General features: G+C 39.5%; 1 protein-coding gene across 4 annotated transcripts in view; it reads left to right on the top strand.

Annotated features, from left to right (window-relative positions):
* Positions 1-15,025, top strand: part of PCSK5 (proprotein convertase subtilisin/kexin type 5) — a 413,377-nt gene that overhangs the window by 83,166 nt on the left and 315,186 nt on the right. For all 4 annotated transcript variants that reach the window (XM_069476379.1, XM_069476378.1, XM_069476377.1 and 1 more), the window contains exon 3: positions 1,290-1,403. In XM_069476379.1, the coding sequence (XP_069332480.1) occupies positions 1,290-1,403 (114 nt within the window). The remainder of the gene's footprint in view (positions 1-1,289; positions 1,404-15,025) is intronic.

Genomic DNA, 15,025 nt, shown 5'->3' with positions numbered 1-15,025 from the left:
GTTAAAATGTTCCCTGGAAATAAAAACTGTACACGTGTGCCCATACTTGCTGCGCCACTCTGATTGAGGGGGATACTTCAGGAGCCCTTCTCCAGTAATCTTTTAATTGAGTAGGCAAGAGAAATGTTAACGTCTTTACTGAATGGGTGGGTATGGAATTACAGCAGTGAACTACGAAGTCTCCCTCCTCCTCAACTCATTTTTTAATTCCTCCGTGGAGAGTAGAGATAAATGGTAGAACAAAAGATTTCAGAACATTGTGACGAAATTAGCTGTCACCAGAAGAATCAAACAAAGAAGCATTTAGGAACACAGTGAAGAATGCCACCAGAGTTGATACTGCATTTGAGACACTCCATTAAAACTAGAACATGCTTATTTTTGTATTGCCATAATGATACCCTTCTAAAAGAAAATGTTGCCATACATACCCATCCTATTAGGTTACTGATCCTGTATTAAATTCAGGGTTTCTGGTTATTTTGTTTAAACAAAGGTTATGACTAAATATTAAGACTCGAATGTAGCGAGCGTGTTTGAATTTTAGAGCTGGCAAGGAGCCTGTGGCTGAGGAAATTGAGTGGCTTCTCCAGTTTTGTGCCATGAATAGGACTAGGGCTTTGGCTTTTCTGATTCTCCAAATAATGCTTTTCTATCACACTGTGTTAAAGAAATTTTTTAAAATTTGTGATCCTGGAGCATTTGATCCCAGAACATTTAACAAATTTGATGCATTATGTAAGTCAGGGATTGTAAACTATGGGCCATGGGTCAAATCCAGCCTGTTTTTGTACATAAAGTTCTACTGGAGCACAGTCACACCCATTCATTTACGTATTATCTATGGTGCTTGCACTGATAGAATGAGGAACTGCATTAGAGACCAGGTGACCTGCAAAGCCTAAAATATTTATGATCTGGACCTTTATAGAAAAAATTTATAAACCCTTAGTATAATATAAGAATGAAAAATTACCTTAAAAATTAACTATCAATATGTAATATATTGTGAATAAAATGTGCTTTCTGAAAAAGCCAAAAGATTAGCTCGTTGTTGAGAGATATAAATGATCTGTCTATAAAAAAACTAAAACAGCTGCTTGCATTAAAAATTAAAAACAAAAAAACTTGGTTTCTAGGGAATCTTAGAGCTCCTAGACTCAGATTTTAGTTGCCACAGTGAAGCCTGTGACTTACATAGCATTGCCTTAAGGTGGGAAATGCCTTGTTTATGTTGTGCTAACCCTGATAGAACTTGGCCACTCACCAAATGTCTTCCTTCTTGGCAGGTGGAGTGGATCCAACAGCAAGTGGTAAAAAAACGGACAAAGAGGGATTATGACCTCAGTCGTGCTCAGTCTACCTACTTCAATGATCCCAAGTGGCCAAGCATGTGGTATATGGTAAGTTCGTAACGAAGCCTGGCCCGCAGCCGTGCCATCCAGTTTTGCGTTGTATAGAGAACATTTGCTGGACTGGGAGGATGCAGAAATAATGACCAGGGACTTTTTCCTGTTTTGGGACCCACCATTTGAAATTGGTTAATGGTCTATGATGCTTTCTGGATCTTTTTGAACTTAGATCTTTGGTTCTAATAAGGAGAAAGAAAAGAGAGCTCTGATTCACAGAAATTCTGTTTGAGAGCTTACTTTTGCAGTAGCTTGCTAAGTTTGGGCCAGAGAATAGAAAAATATGCAAAGACGCAGACACCCTTAGACCTATCAATAATCATGTTTACCTCTGATACACATTTACTCCACCCTGAAATCAGTCTAGTTAATGGATATTGGTTCTTGGAAATCATTACAATGACTGCCAGTTGGTGACAGACTTATGCCATCTACTGTGTGCTCTCTCGCTTCAGGTAATAGTTTTTAAAAGTAGACCAGGGAAAAAATAGTAGAAAAGTGTGTGACTTGATAGTTCAGTGGTTCCGTCAAAAGATTTTTCAGTGAGAAAAACTTACTTAACATGTTGGGAAGAGTAATCCACCAGTTCAGCTGACATTGCCTCTTTTGAAAATATACATCTCTAGCCTTAGGGTTTTTAGGTTCATGATCACTGAGAAGTGAATTAGAAAATGTTAGTCATGAAATCCACAAGTCACCATTTGCTCTACAATGTGTAAAACGCCCTTTACTTATCTCTTTCTCGAAAATGTTTATTGTTGAAGATTGCCAGCATATTTTCCACTATACTACTTTATTTTTTGTAAACCCTGTTCCGGCTTCTCTACATAATGTCTCCAAATTGAAGAAAGAACAGGAATCCATAGCATTCCTGGTGCCTGTCTGACATTCCTTCTGCCTGGAGCACTCTCTCTGCTCTTCCCCACCTCCTGGGATCAGGATCCTCCCATCCCTCACTGCTCCAGGGGGCCTCCCCTGCATGCTCATTTGCTGTCCTATACTCTCCTCCTGGTCTTCCTGGCCCTCTGTCCCTGCTGAGGGCCAGCTCCGTGTCCTGATCCCTCTCTGTACACCCCCCTGAGAACCCAACCCCACACCTTGCATTGCTAGGAATCTGTGCTTCTTTGGAGATGGGTGAATGTGGCTGGTGTTTCTCTCAAGTTCCTTTTGCTTAGTCATACCCAGAAGTGGAAGGTTATGGAAATATTTTAGAGCCCAGGCAGAACTTTACACAGAAAGCTTTCTTGTGTTTAAGGGGAAAAAAAAAAAAAAAAAAAAAACGGAGAGCCATAAAGCTAAGTTCAAGGGGAGGGTGGGAATCTAAACATCTTTTAAGTAGGAGTCGTGTGAGGGGACACTAAAACACCTGATGGCTTATTAGCCCTAAGACCAAAAAAGGATGAACCACAAGGGAAGGTGCTAGAGTAAGTGTTGGCGGGAACTAAGGAGCTTTGCCTGCATTGACAGAATGATAAGAATGTTTTGGGATTGAGAGATCAGATGGAAGCAAACTGCCTCTACACTGCTGTTTATGTAAGACCAGGGTGAGGCAGACCCTCCTTGCCGTCTATTTCTTCTTGTAGGGGAAGAGCCAAATCGTTGTCTGTGTGTGTCGCACTAGACGATGGAAGTACATGGCAGCTCTTCCTGATCCGCTCATCACGCCAGCAGGGCAGGCTGGACTCTCGTAGGAACCACGGCCAGATCTTTAGCCACATGGCTGGCCTGGTGACCGCAGGTTCCAGTGCCTGCATAGTGAGATCGAGTCACTCTGAAGAACCACTGCTACTTAATATTTCATTGGAACTTCTTTTTCTGACATGAAGAAAGGTTGAGAGAAGAGCTTTTGTTTGGCCATTTAAAATGCTGGATGTTTTTCAGCACATATTTGATAATTATAATCCAAATAGGTAACATTTATTGAACACTTATGATGTGCCAGGCAATGTGTTAAGCACTTTCTGAGTATTTTTCTAATGTAGTGTGAACAAACACATGTGTTAAAATTGGCCCTGTTATAAGAGCAAGGAATCTGTGGGTCATGAAATTTAGGTAGCTTGCCTGAGATCACCAGGCCTGAAAGTGGAAGACATGCCAGAGCAGAAAAGTTGAAGTGGCATCCACAGGATTAGCACAACATGCTGTCTTTACCTTTCTACTATTTGCAAGCATTGCGAGGGAGCTTCTAATCTATTCATAGAGAAATGACTGAAATACAAGGCATTCGTGGTGGGTGCTGTGTAGGATGAACAAAGTGTCTTGGGGACAACCAAAGCGCTTCACAGATTCCTACTAAATGATTACTTTTCCCTTAACAAAAAGGATGGGAAATAGGGAGTATACCTTATGTTTATCTGTCAGGAGTATTAGGACAGAGTGGGAGGTGGGACCCTCAAATCTGCAAACCCGGATTCAAATCCCTGCTATTTCACTGAGTCTGTCCGAGATGGAATCAGTTAAACTCTCCTCAACTGTAGCATAAAGGTGTCTAGCTCTTGTGTATGAGTTGTGTATGCTGCATAACAAAACAGCACAGAACTTAGTTTTTGAACCAACAATTAGCTCATGGGTTCTGCAGGTCAGGAATTTGGACAGGGCCCGGCGATGATGGCTTTTCTCTGTGATGTCTGGGGCTTCAGACAAGGTGGCCCAGTCATGTGGCTGGCACATTGGTTCCTCTCCACATGGGCCTTGCCATAGGGCTGCTTGTGCATCCTCTTAACTTGACACTGGTTTCCCCCAGGCAGGTGATCCAAGAGGTCTTGCTGGACATGGTGATGTCTTTTCTGATCTAACCTCGGAAGTCAGTTACTACTGACAGCAACCTCAGACAGTTACTACTGTCATTTTCTATTGGTCATGTGAGCCAGTGCTGATTCAGAGGGCAAGGGGGTGAGGCAAGGGCGTGTCTGTCAGGAGGGGAGGATCGCTGGGGGCCATGGGGAAGCCCTCGACCACAGTCAAATGAAATTTTTCATGAGAAGCCTTTAGCACAGTGCCTGATGCTAGAAAACCCTCAGTAAATCATAATTGTTATTATTATTCTTTGACTTCTTAATTGCAATCATGCTGGTTCCTTTTTATCTGTTGTTTAAATTGCTATTAGTCAGAGAAGGGTGAGAGCTCACGTCCAGTGGGCATTCTTCGGAGCACTGTTTGGTGGCACGTTAAGGACACAGCCAAGGCAAAGGTGTGATTTCCTTCTCCCTTTTCTGAGCCCTGGGCCCTGCAGCGGTGCCTCTGACCTCCGTAGGGTCCTGCCTCCAGCTCGTTAGCCTGGGCCTGTTTCTGTCATTCAATATTTATCACAGGAGAATGGAGATTAAAGAATGGCATGAAGTGTGCCTGAGTGTCTCTTTTCATTAATTTAAAAGCTTTTCCCATGTCACTCCTCCCCTGGAAACGAGTGTGTGAAACCATTATGTCCAGCCTTGAGGCTTGGGCAATATATTCAGGCAAGTGTGCATTTATGAGAATTTGTCATGGAGATAATGGCTTTATAATTACTGCTGTGTCCTGACGAACTGTGCTCAGGTTTCCAGGAGTTGGAGGTCCCAATCCTAGAAATCCAAGTCACTTTTTGTTGCCTCGACAGACTTCTCCTGCATGTCTTTTTTGTCAGGCATGTTGCCAAGCAATGAAAGTTTAGAAAAACATGATTTGTGTCTCCTACGAAGGTCAGTAAAGGCGGGAGGAATATACAGCCACCAAAGAAAGTTTGCTGAGCACTTGCTGAGCAAGTGACTCCTCCCTAAAAATTTCCCTGGGATCATGTGTATACATCCAGCCACTGCTGCTTGGGCGTTGGGCTGTAATTTTTGCTTGTAGATTTGCTTCTTCCATTAGAAGCTCCTAGAGAGCTTTAACCTGTCCAAGGTTGGGCCCCACTGTCAGAGAGTCTATGTTCTAATATGGATAGGAGCTCAGGCAGTGGGATTTCATCAGAACTCCCTGGGTGATTCTCATGTGCAGTACGTGCTAAATGCTCAATAAATGCTAACTGAATAAATGGATGAGCAATTTGGAATAAAAGCAAATCTGTGATCACCTCCCTAGTAGAGAATGCTTAGTATGAGTCAAGCATTTTGCCATGCTTTCAGGTGTACCATGTTACTGCCAGTGGTCCAATGAGTTAGGAGTTACAGTATTATCATCTTCATTTTGTCGATGGGAAAATTAAAGCATGGAAAAGTTAAGTGACTTGCCCAGGGCAGACTCTGGTGTTGCAATCACCCACTTCTAACTTCCTTCCACACCTGTGGTTCTCTTTGAAGCAGGAAGCAAAATCACCTGGAGGGCTTCTTAAAACAGATTGCTGCCCACCCACCTTCTTCTCCTCCCCAGGGTCTGGGAGTTTGCATGTCTAGCAAGTTCCCAATTGGTGCTGGACGCTGGGGTCCCAGAACCCCTTTGAGAACCCGCTGCCCTACCATACTATAAACCCAAGTTTATGTGAGCACAACCTGCTTCGGTCTCCCGATTATCAGATGGGGAAGGAAGGGCTTTTAAACTTATGGGCATTTTGAAGCACACTGGGCCAATTTAACTTTTTCTTGGTCTTATGCCTTTTCTTTCCTGACATAATTTTCTCTTTGGGAAGCTGACAGCTTTAATATGAGAAGATATTTTCACTTTATCTGCACTGATTGAAAATACCCTTGGCTTATATATTCTTTCAAGCTGCTCCTGAGACAAAGGGTATCTGATAGTCGTGAGGATTTGGTGAAGTCATTGGGAACTCAGGATAATAGAATTGGTTTTAAAAGGACCTAGCTGATACAAGGGACCATTTTTACACTACTAAAGAAAATTCAGTTTGACTCCACAGATAGCAAGGTGAAACAAGCGGGAGTTAAATATTTTAAGAATTGTTATAAAATATTTAAGACATACAAAAAAATCTAACTAATACCTACCCCAAACTAGAGAATAGAACATTATCTATATAATTGAACTTCCCCTGTGATCCCTATTGTAATAGTGTCCCTTCATCCTCTACAGGGTCACTGCTGGTGCTGAATTTGAAACACATTTTGGGAGTTCCCTCTTGTTGCTGAGATGCTTCTCTTTGTAGGAGGCGTTATTCAGTTTATAGTAGTTTTACATTTTTTGAAATCCTCATAAAACACACATTCATACATGGGAATTCAGCAGTTGGGCTATTGATGAACAGTCTCTCAAGAAGACAACTTGGAAATGATACTTGGGTGAAAATGTGAGTTTAATAGAAAAGCTTTTATATTCCTTTAGTCACAGAAATAATTGCTTAAGGAAATTCATCATGTAGTATTTCAAGTCTAGCTGTTAAATACTAATAATGATTTTGGAGAAACTCCTAGTAAATAACTTTTAAAAATGTGTATATGTATACACATATATATAATTTTTGCCACATGGAAGGCAAGCTCAATTTAAAAGAAAAAAGCAAAGAAGGACTTGGAAATTTTGGTTTGACTCTCAGACCCTCGTAGTTGGTATGACTGATCCTCTTGACTCATCATCTTAGCACAGTAGAACTTTTTGTGAGGAATATTGGGTGGCCTGTTTAATATGCATTATTTAAAGGCAGACCGTAACAAATGGGCTCATTTTTTGATGTACTACCTCAGATTTCATGAAAGCTCTCTGGGTGGTTTTTCTGAAAGGAAAAAAAAATCATATTTGTCGATCAGCAGAGTGAAAATTAGCTGAGTTCCGTTATGCATGTGGGGCCGATCTGCCAAAAACTATGAACTAGCTAGGATAGTAATTGTGAAAAATGATTTGAAGCCACATGTTTTTTCCTTGGCCAACTGGATAATGTTCAGTACTCTAAGAGTTTGAGGCATTGCTGTGTCTGTGGTTGGCACACATTTTTCTAATGATTTATACTGTCATTTGACTCATAAAATCTGGTCGGGTTTGTGGCATTATTGTCCTGGCAGCTTGGAAATCATCCTTTTAAGACACCCCATTTAGCTGTTTTAATTGCAAATGCAACATGGTAGAAATCTACAACCATGTGGCACATTCTGATGCAAGCAGGAGGCCTTCTGAGAAAGGACATGTTCCAGCGAGGCAGTAAATGATACACTGATAGCACCGCCAGGGATTGAGCCATGGTTTGGTTGTACTCAGATTTGCTACTAAGTAGCTCTGTGACCTCTAGAACGGTATTTTCTCTCTCTAAACCTTAGTTCATCTGAAAAAAAATGAGGAATTTGGATTAGACACTTTCTTAAGATCATTCCTGCTTTAACTTTCAGTTCTACGTGGAAAGTTGTACTGGGTATTGAGTCTATGGAGATCACACCTTCAATGGGCCCATGTCTGATCTCCAGCCAAGAGTGCCCCACGAGCTCTTGATCTGTACCCTGTGTTGGAGGTCCCTAAGACCACCCGCAAGTTTGGTGAATCACTGGGACTCACATGACTCATCATGTAGTCATACTAATGGCTATGATTTGTTTCCGCAAAAGGATACAAAGCAAAATCAGCAAAAAGTAAAGGCACACGGGGCAAAGTCCACAGGAAACCAGGCTCAAGCTTCCAAGAGACTTCTCTCAGTGGAGTCACGTGCAAAAGCACTTTTTCCTCCAGCACTCATTTGTGACCATACGTGAGAAATGTTGTCTATGGGGGAAGCTCATTAGAGACTCAGTGCCCATGGTGGTCATCGGGGGGGGATGGTCACACAGGCGCTCCTTGCCTACCGCTTACCAAAATTCCACACCCAACAGAAGGAAAGCAGGTGTTCAGCATACTCCGTATTATTTGCATGAACAGTTTAGGTGCAGTGAGCCATTCTTATGAGGGAATGGTGGGAATTCTTTTAAAATCCACATTCCCAGATGCAAGTCAAGGGCCGGCCTTGCAAGAAGAAGGACTTTCAAAGGATACCAGTCTCAGGCCTGCTATGTTGACTCTTCTCTGCACTTCCCCAAAACAGATTCGTGATCTTAACCCCCAAGATGTGCCTGTTTCACTGTTCCTTCTCTTAGTGCATGGATGGAAATCTGGATGTCAGACTTGACTCCACTCTCAAAGCGAATCCACCATCAAGTCACAGCTGCTTTACCTCTTGAGGCAGTTGTCATCTCTCCCCCGCCCCACCTTAGTCTGAGCCACTGTTGTCTCTCAACTAGACTATTGCAATAGCTATTTACTTGCCTCCCAGTTTCCACTTTTGAATTCTTCCAGTCTGTTCTCCATATAATAAGCAGTCAGAATGATTATTAAAACCCCCAACCAACCAAGCAAAGAAAACACCTTCCCATTTAGTTACTTTCCTTTGCTTAATACTTCTGAAAGACTGTTTTAAGAAAAAAGACCCAAATAGCATTGCCTTTAAGGCTGCACATGGTTTGCCCCCTGCCCATCTCTCCAGACATCTTGCAGCATTTTCTGCATCACTTTCGGCTTCCAGCCTGCAAACTGCATTTTCTTCCTACTACACACCAAGTTTATTCCCTCCATAGATCCTTTACACATGCTATCCCTCTGCCTGGGTACCCCTCCATGCCCCTTTGCCTGGTTAATTCTGACACTCCCTTGAGATCGCCATAAGCTTTTTCTCAGCCTTCCTGGAGTAGCCAGGTCCCTCATTGCATTTGCTGTATCACCATGCACATCCCTTTTTTGTACTTAACGTAATTATAATTTTCCATCTCTGTGTGACCATGTGATGACTACCCTTCCCACTGGATAAGTTCCATGGAGACAGGAACCATGAAAATCATCATGGAATCCTCAGTGCCTCCCACAGTTCCGGATAGATAATAGGCCCCTATAGATATTTGTTGAATGAAGGAATGGATCAATGAAGCATGAATAAGTAAAAGATTATTTGTGCTAATGTTTATACCATACTATATTTTTGTTTGTATTAACTTCAAACATTCTTTAACCATTAGTAAAGAAGAAATGAGTATTTTATGATTTTGTTAGTGTATTTTAGAAGAAATTATGTCTTTGTGACTTATCTGGGAGTACTTCTTCCTATATCTTGAATTTGCAGTTGTGTTCCAGAGGTGCATGTACAGCTGTACTGCTCTGCCTCTAGTTACATAGGGCTATTTCTTTAACTTAGGTGGGAGTCCAATGTGCTAATAGCTAGACACATGGGCAGCACTCTAACAGATTCATGCACACATGCAGCCCTCTTTCATCTTGTTATCTTCCCAATGATGGTGACTTCCCTAGGTAGAAAAAGTCAAATATTTTCATAATATTTTTTTCACATTTGTTTTCCACTCATTATTTCTTTCATCATAGGTAGTAATCATAATTTTCCATGACTTGTGAAGATCTACTCCTATTATGGCATTTTGAAAATCTCCATCGCTTTCTTGAGTTTAAACCTGTGAGACTAAGCCCAAGGGTATTTAGGGGGCCAAACACATGAGTGACTGAGCTAGAATAATAGCACCTCCTTTTTAAAAACTTTGTATTCACAAAATCAATAAATTGACACAAAAGAAAAATACTCACAATTGATAATTCCAAGAAAAAGCAAACTTATATCTCAGGTGTGGTCCATATTTGTTTTACAACCTGGGAAATCCCAACTGAATCGAAGTTCTTAGGAGACAGACTTTTATTAATGCATTCATTCATTCATTCATTCATTTATATTTGGCAAAGATTTATTTTTTTCTAAGCAAGTACACTGTTCCTGACACCAAGGATAAAATAGTATTAATGAATGAGGTGGGCATGTTGCCTTCTTTAGTGAGCTTAAAGGGAACATTTTATGGGTAGGGGTTTGGGTAATTTTAATCAGTTTGCCTAATCATTGGATGCTGGTCCATTGAGGGTACATAGCAGAACCTTAATTGGTACTTGCCAATTAACTTATGATGATTATGATAATTGTGATTTCATTGTCACACATCATGACTGTGATGAAAGTGGCTATAATAGGAATGTTGTTAACCTATAAGTAACTAGTTGACATGCTCCCAAAAGAGGCCAATAACTAATGATCTACTTGGAAAAATCATTTTTGATAGCATCTGTTCCTGCCAGTGCAAATTGTTACAACTTTTTATGAAACTCCTTGAGCAAGATATAACTTATTTCATACTGGTAATTTATCTTTTCAGCTTTGCTTTCAAAGAGTAAAAAATAACATGCATAGTCTGGCCCTTTGGGCCCCACTCTACCATGATGAGTAGGTCTATTAACAGAAGCAAAGTGTTTTTATCAAGATTTTAGCTAAGAATTTTCTTTAATCAGTAACTCATTTTCTGCAGGAGAGCAGATAGGATTGACCTCTGAACTCACTTAATCTGTGGTTGTCTTCTTGAACATGTTGATTCATGTTCGTTTATCAAACAGCTTCTCTGAATTTCTCATTTCTAATTTACTTTTCACTCAGTATTGGAATCAGTTCTAGCGATCAAGGCACATTTTTTGGCTTATTGTAACCTGTCTCTCCACCAACAGGTAGGGTTCTTTGAGTAAGTGCTCAATAAATGTCTGTTGATATAAAGTGAGAGAGAATGTCGCTCATTTAGATTTCATCATTTTCCAAAATCACAGAACGTGAGTTTGGCCATTTCTGAAAGGTGATGGTGGCTTCAAATGTTCTGTGTTGAGAATTCAAATTCTAAAATTATCTGAGACAGGCATCTGGAATACATCTTTTCCTTAATTTTGATTGGCAGTGAACTTGGCCAGGAAATTAATGGAGTAAAAGGAATGATACTTAGCAATCCAGGGATGAGAAGAATCAGAAAGAAGAAAAGCCTAAATTGCCTGGGGAGGATAAAGTATTGATCTTCTTCCAATAGAATGCACATTCACATCAGTATGATTTTCCAAGTTTTTCCAGTATAAGAAGATCCTTGGTATAGGCTGCCTCGGCCTAGGGGTGACATTCTAGGCTAGTGATGGATAGATAGTCCACTATGCAAACAGTTCGAGCTCAAAGAGCTGCTTCACACCAGAGAAAGTCAAATTACAGTGAGACAAGTAGAAGAAAACTATTAATTCCACAAATGGTATTTGATTACTTAATTGCATGGATCAGGATCAAAATTGGGTTCAGAATGCAGAGGTGTTATTTTTTGATGGCGGATGATGTGGTCAAAGTGAAAAATGCATTCACTGATTATTCTTACCTTGATTAAAAAGAGAGAGAACCTGATGAGAAGCCTAATTTCTTCCTTTCTGCTAAGAAACAAATCAGTCAGTTTGTCTGGATAGTGTCTATTCAAATATTTGTACAAGATTTACAGAATAATCTTAAAAAGACTACTTGGAAGAAGTGTAGCTTTTGTTTTCTTTCTTTTCTCTTTTGGTTTCCTGGTGAGTTCAATTTGACCCTTGTAAAAAGCCTGCTGGTATAGAAATTCTGATCCAGACATAGAAAATTAGCATGTCTGAAGCAAAGCAAAACAAATTATGCCTAGGTGGCATAGAGCTCTGTTCTCTAATGATCTCTTTGCATGGTTTCCTGAAGCTTAGTTAAATTAGTGCCTTAAAAACTTGGTGTTTGGGTTAGTTACTTGATGATAGAGAAATCATTTTCATCTTTTAGCGAACTAAAAGAAATTCACCAGTACTCTCAGCAGTAGTAAGTTAAACATAGCAGGTCCACATTTTTTTTTAGCTCATTCCTGTTTGCTGAGATGTTTCATATGCTCGTTCTCATTTTTCTTCTGTGCCCGTGTTCTGTATTCCAGGCCCTTCCACTGCACATCCACGCATACCACACAAGCACACAGAAACAGATACTGTGCATGTTTTTGCAATTAGCGCTTACTCTGAATTAGGTGGTCTTTAAGAAGATACTGAAGAACAGCTCATAGACCACCAAATTAGAATGGCCTGAAATGTAACCCAATTTAAGCCTCATACGTTTTCAGTCACTAGAAATATACTCAGATGGCTCTTTCTGTAATGAGTAATTCTCTTCAAAAACACTTCCTTGTACTTTATCAGAAACTTATGTTGCTTGGTCTAAATTCCAGGTTGGCATCACATCTGATCCGTATTTCATGTGCTTACACTGCAAATATTATTGAATCTTTTGGCTAATTTAAAGCAAAAGTCCAGACACTAATATATAGTGAACACCCATGTCCCTGTTACCAACTTCAATAATTATCAACTCAAGGCCAATATTCTTTCATTTATTGCCCCCTCCACTCTGATTATGTTAAAGCAAATAGCACACGTCTTTTCATTTCATCACGGAATAGTCTAGTATGTATCTCTGTAAGATAACCATTTTTATAATAAAACCATAATATCATTATCACATGTAAAAAATTAATTTTTTATATTATCAACTCTCAAGTCAGTTTTCAAATTTCCCCTACTGCCTTGAAATTTTTTCTTTGTAATTTGTTTGAGTCAGGCTCCAAATAAGGTTCATACATTGTGACTGATTGATATATCTCTTAAATCTCCATTATTCTATAGGTTTCTCTCCATTTTTTTCCTTTGAAACTTTTTGCTTGAAGAATCTATGGCATTTCAAGCTTCATGTGATCTTGATTTTGCTGGCTGCATTCTCATGGGGTCAGTTAGCAAGTTCTACCTCTGATATTATCAGTAGACTGGTAGGTAGTAAGAGGTAAAGGCTAAAGTTCAAGTTCAGTTTTAGTTTTGAGAGAATGAGGGAAGATTACTGCCTGCTTGATGGTGTGTACTTCCATCTGGAGGTCTGCTTGTCTTTCTTTGTAATATTAGCAGCCACCATTGCGTTAGTTCCTTTAAGTATTCATTAAGGTTTGCCAAATAGTGATACTCTCTTTCTGTGATTTCGTCTTCATTTACTGGCATAGAATACTTTTATAAAGGGAAATTTCTCATTTGTTATCTGGTACAATGAGATACAGTTCCTACAGGAAAGGCAAGATTAATGCTCAGTTATTTCATTTTATTCATTGGGGGCTAATTCCCTAGCATTCACCAAAGGACACCAATGAAATTGTTTTTCTAGTTTCATTACCAATTCACGGACTTCACCATATTTGAGGCATTTTATTTCATTGACGTTATAAACATTATTCTTGCTTAAATTGTCCCTTCTTTGGCTAGTAAGGAAGAGACCTTTCAAATTGACTTCTAGGTCCTTTCTAACTTTTTAATTTTTTTTTTCCTTAGAGATAGAGTCTCTAAGTCTCTCTGTCACCCAGGCTGGAGTGCGGTGGCTCACTGCGTCATACAGCTCACTGCAGCTTCAATACCCTGAGCTGAAGTGATCCTCCTGCCTCAGCCTCCCAAGTAGCTAGGACTATAGGTGCGCACCACCGTGCCTGGCTGATTTATTTTTTATTTTTTATTTATTTTTTTATTATTATACAAGTAATATACAATCAGTGTGGAAAACATACCAAAGGTGAACAAAACCAAGAACATAAAATACCCATATCCTACCACCAGTGGCTTCTAGGTTTTTTCTATGCATGTATACATATACCCATCATTCAGGTTTTGTTGTAATCCTTATTCTGATGAGTACTGAGGGAAGATTGAGAACTAGAAAATTATTGAAAATTATAATTCTGTCCCTAGCATATTTGATGTTTTGAAATACGTTCAACATATATTTTGTCAAATGTGACATTGAGTTAGCTCCAGCTTACTCATCTCATATATGAGTGAGATATATGCATATATTCTCTCTTTACTAAATACTCTGAAACGTTGTGGTTGAGTAAAAATAACAGGAGTTTTGAAAGCAGATGGAAATGGTTCAAGTTTTAGTTTGTTTACTTAGTCGTTGCATGACCTTGGCAAATTATATAGGTTAAACCACATGAAACTGCCAACATCTGACCTTTTTTGACTTACAAAAATGGCAATTTCATGTGATTCAATCTAATTCCTAAACCTTTTTTTAATTTGCATTTTTGTAGAGATAGGATCTTGCTATGTTGTCTATAACTCCTGGCCTTGAATGAACCTCCTGCCTCAATTTCCAAAAGTGCTGGGACTATAGGTGTGAGCCACTGCGCCCAGTCTAGGTCCTTTTGCTGTGACCTCAGTATTTTTACTTCTGGCATGACAAACTCTCATACTTACCATGTAAATTTCCTGTTCCAGGTCTGGAATCAACCATTTCTCAAAAAAACCCTTGTTCCTTTTTTTTATTTTTTGAAATCAATATATAGAGATCACAACATGAGTGCTGAGATTCTCATTGCTATTGGGTTGGTCTTTAGAACTTTTCAGTGAACAGAGTTGGGCATATGCCTTTTTTAATATATAAAATATCCTATGAGTTTATGCAGATATTTTCAATATAAAATCAATTTTATAGAGCTTGTAAGATTTACCCTCGTCAATTTTACATCTGCATATTTTTCCTATGCTGAAAATCCTGTTCTCAGTGTCACCAACATAATTACTCTTTGGTTTTATCTCACACTATATACAGCATTATCTTAGAGTAACAGTACTACCACCAGCACTGTGATAGCTACCAATAATTTAAATTTCATATAGTTCTTTCTGTCCTTGAAAACACATGTCATGTGGTTGGATTATTTGTTCTAAATTACTTGGAATGTTTCTCTTTCTGCAAGCATTTTGAAATGGCTCTCATGCATCCCAGAAATCCCAGAATCTTCTTAAGATCAACCATTCTGAGTCCTTCAAAAAGCATCTTTGTTACCTATTAC

The sequence above is a fragment of the Eulemur rufifrons genome, chromosome 7, assembly GCF_041146395.1.
Source record: "Eulemur rufifrons isolate Redbay chromosome 7, OSU_ERuf_1, whole genome shotgun sequence".
Taxonomy (NCBI): domain Eukaryota; kingdom Metazoa; phylum Chordata; class Mammalia; order Primates; family Lemuridae; genus Eulemur; species Eulemur rufifrons.
Note: the sequence above shows the minus strand (reverse complement) of the source record. Positions and strands in the feature narration are given on the sequence as shown.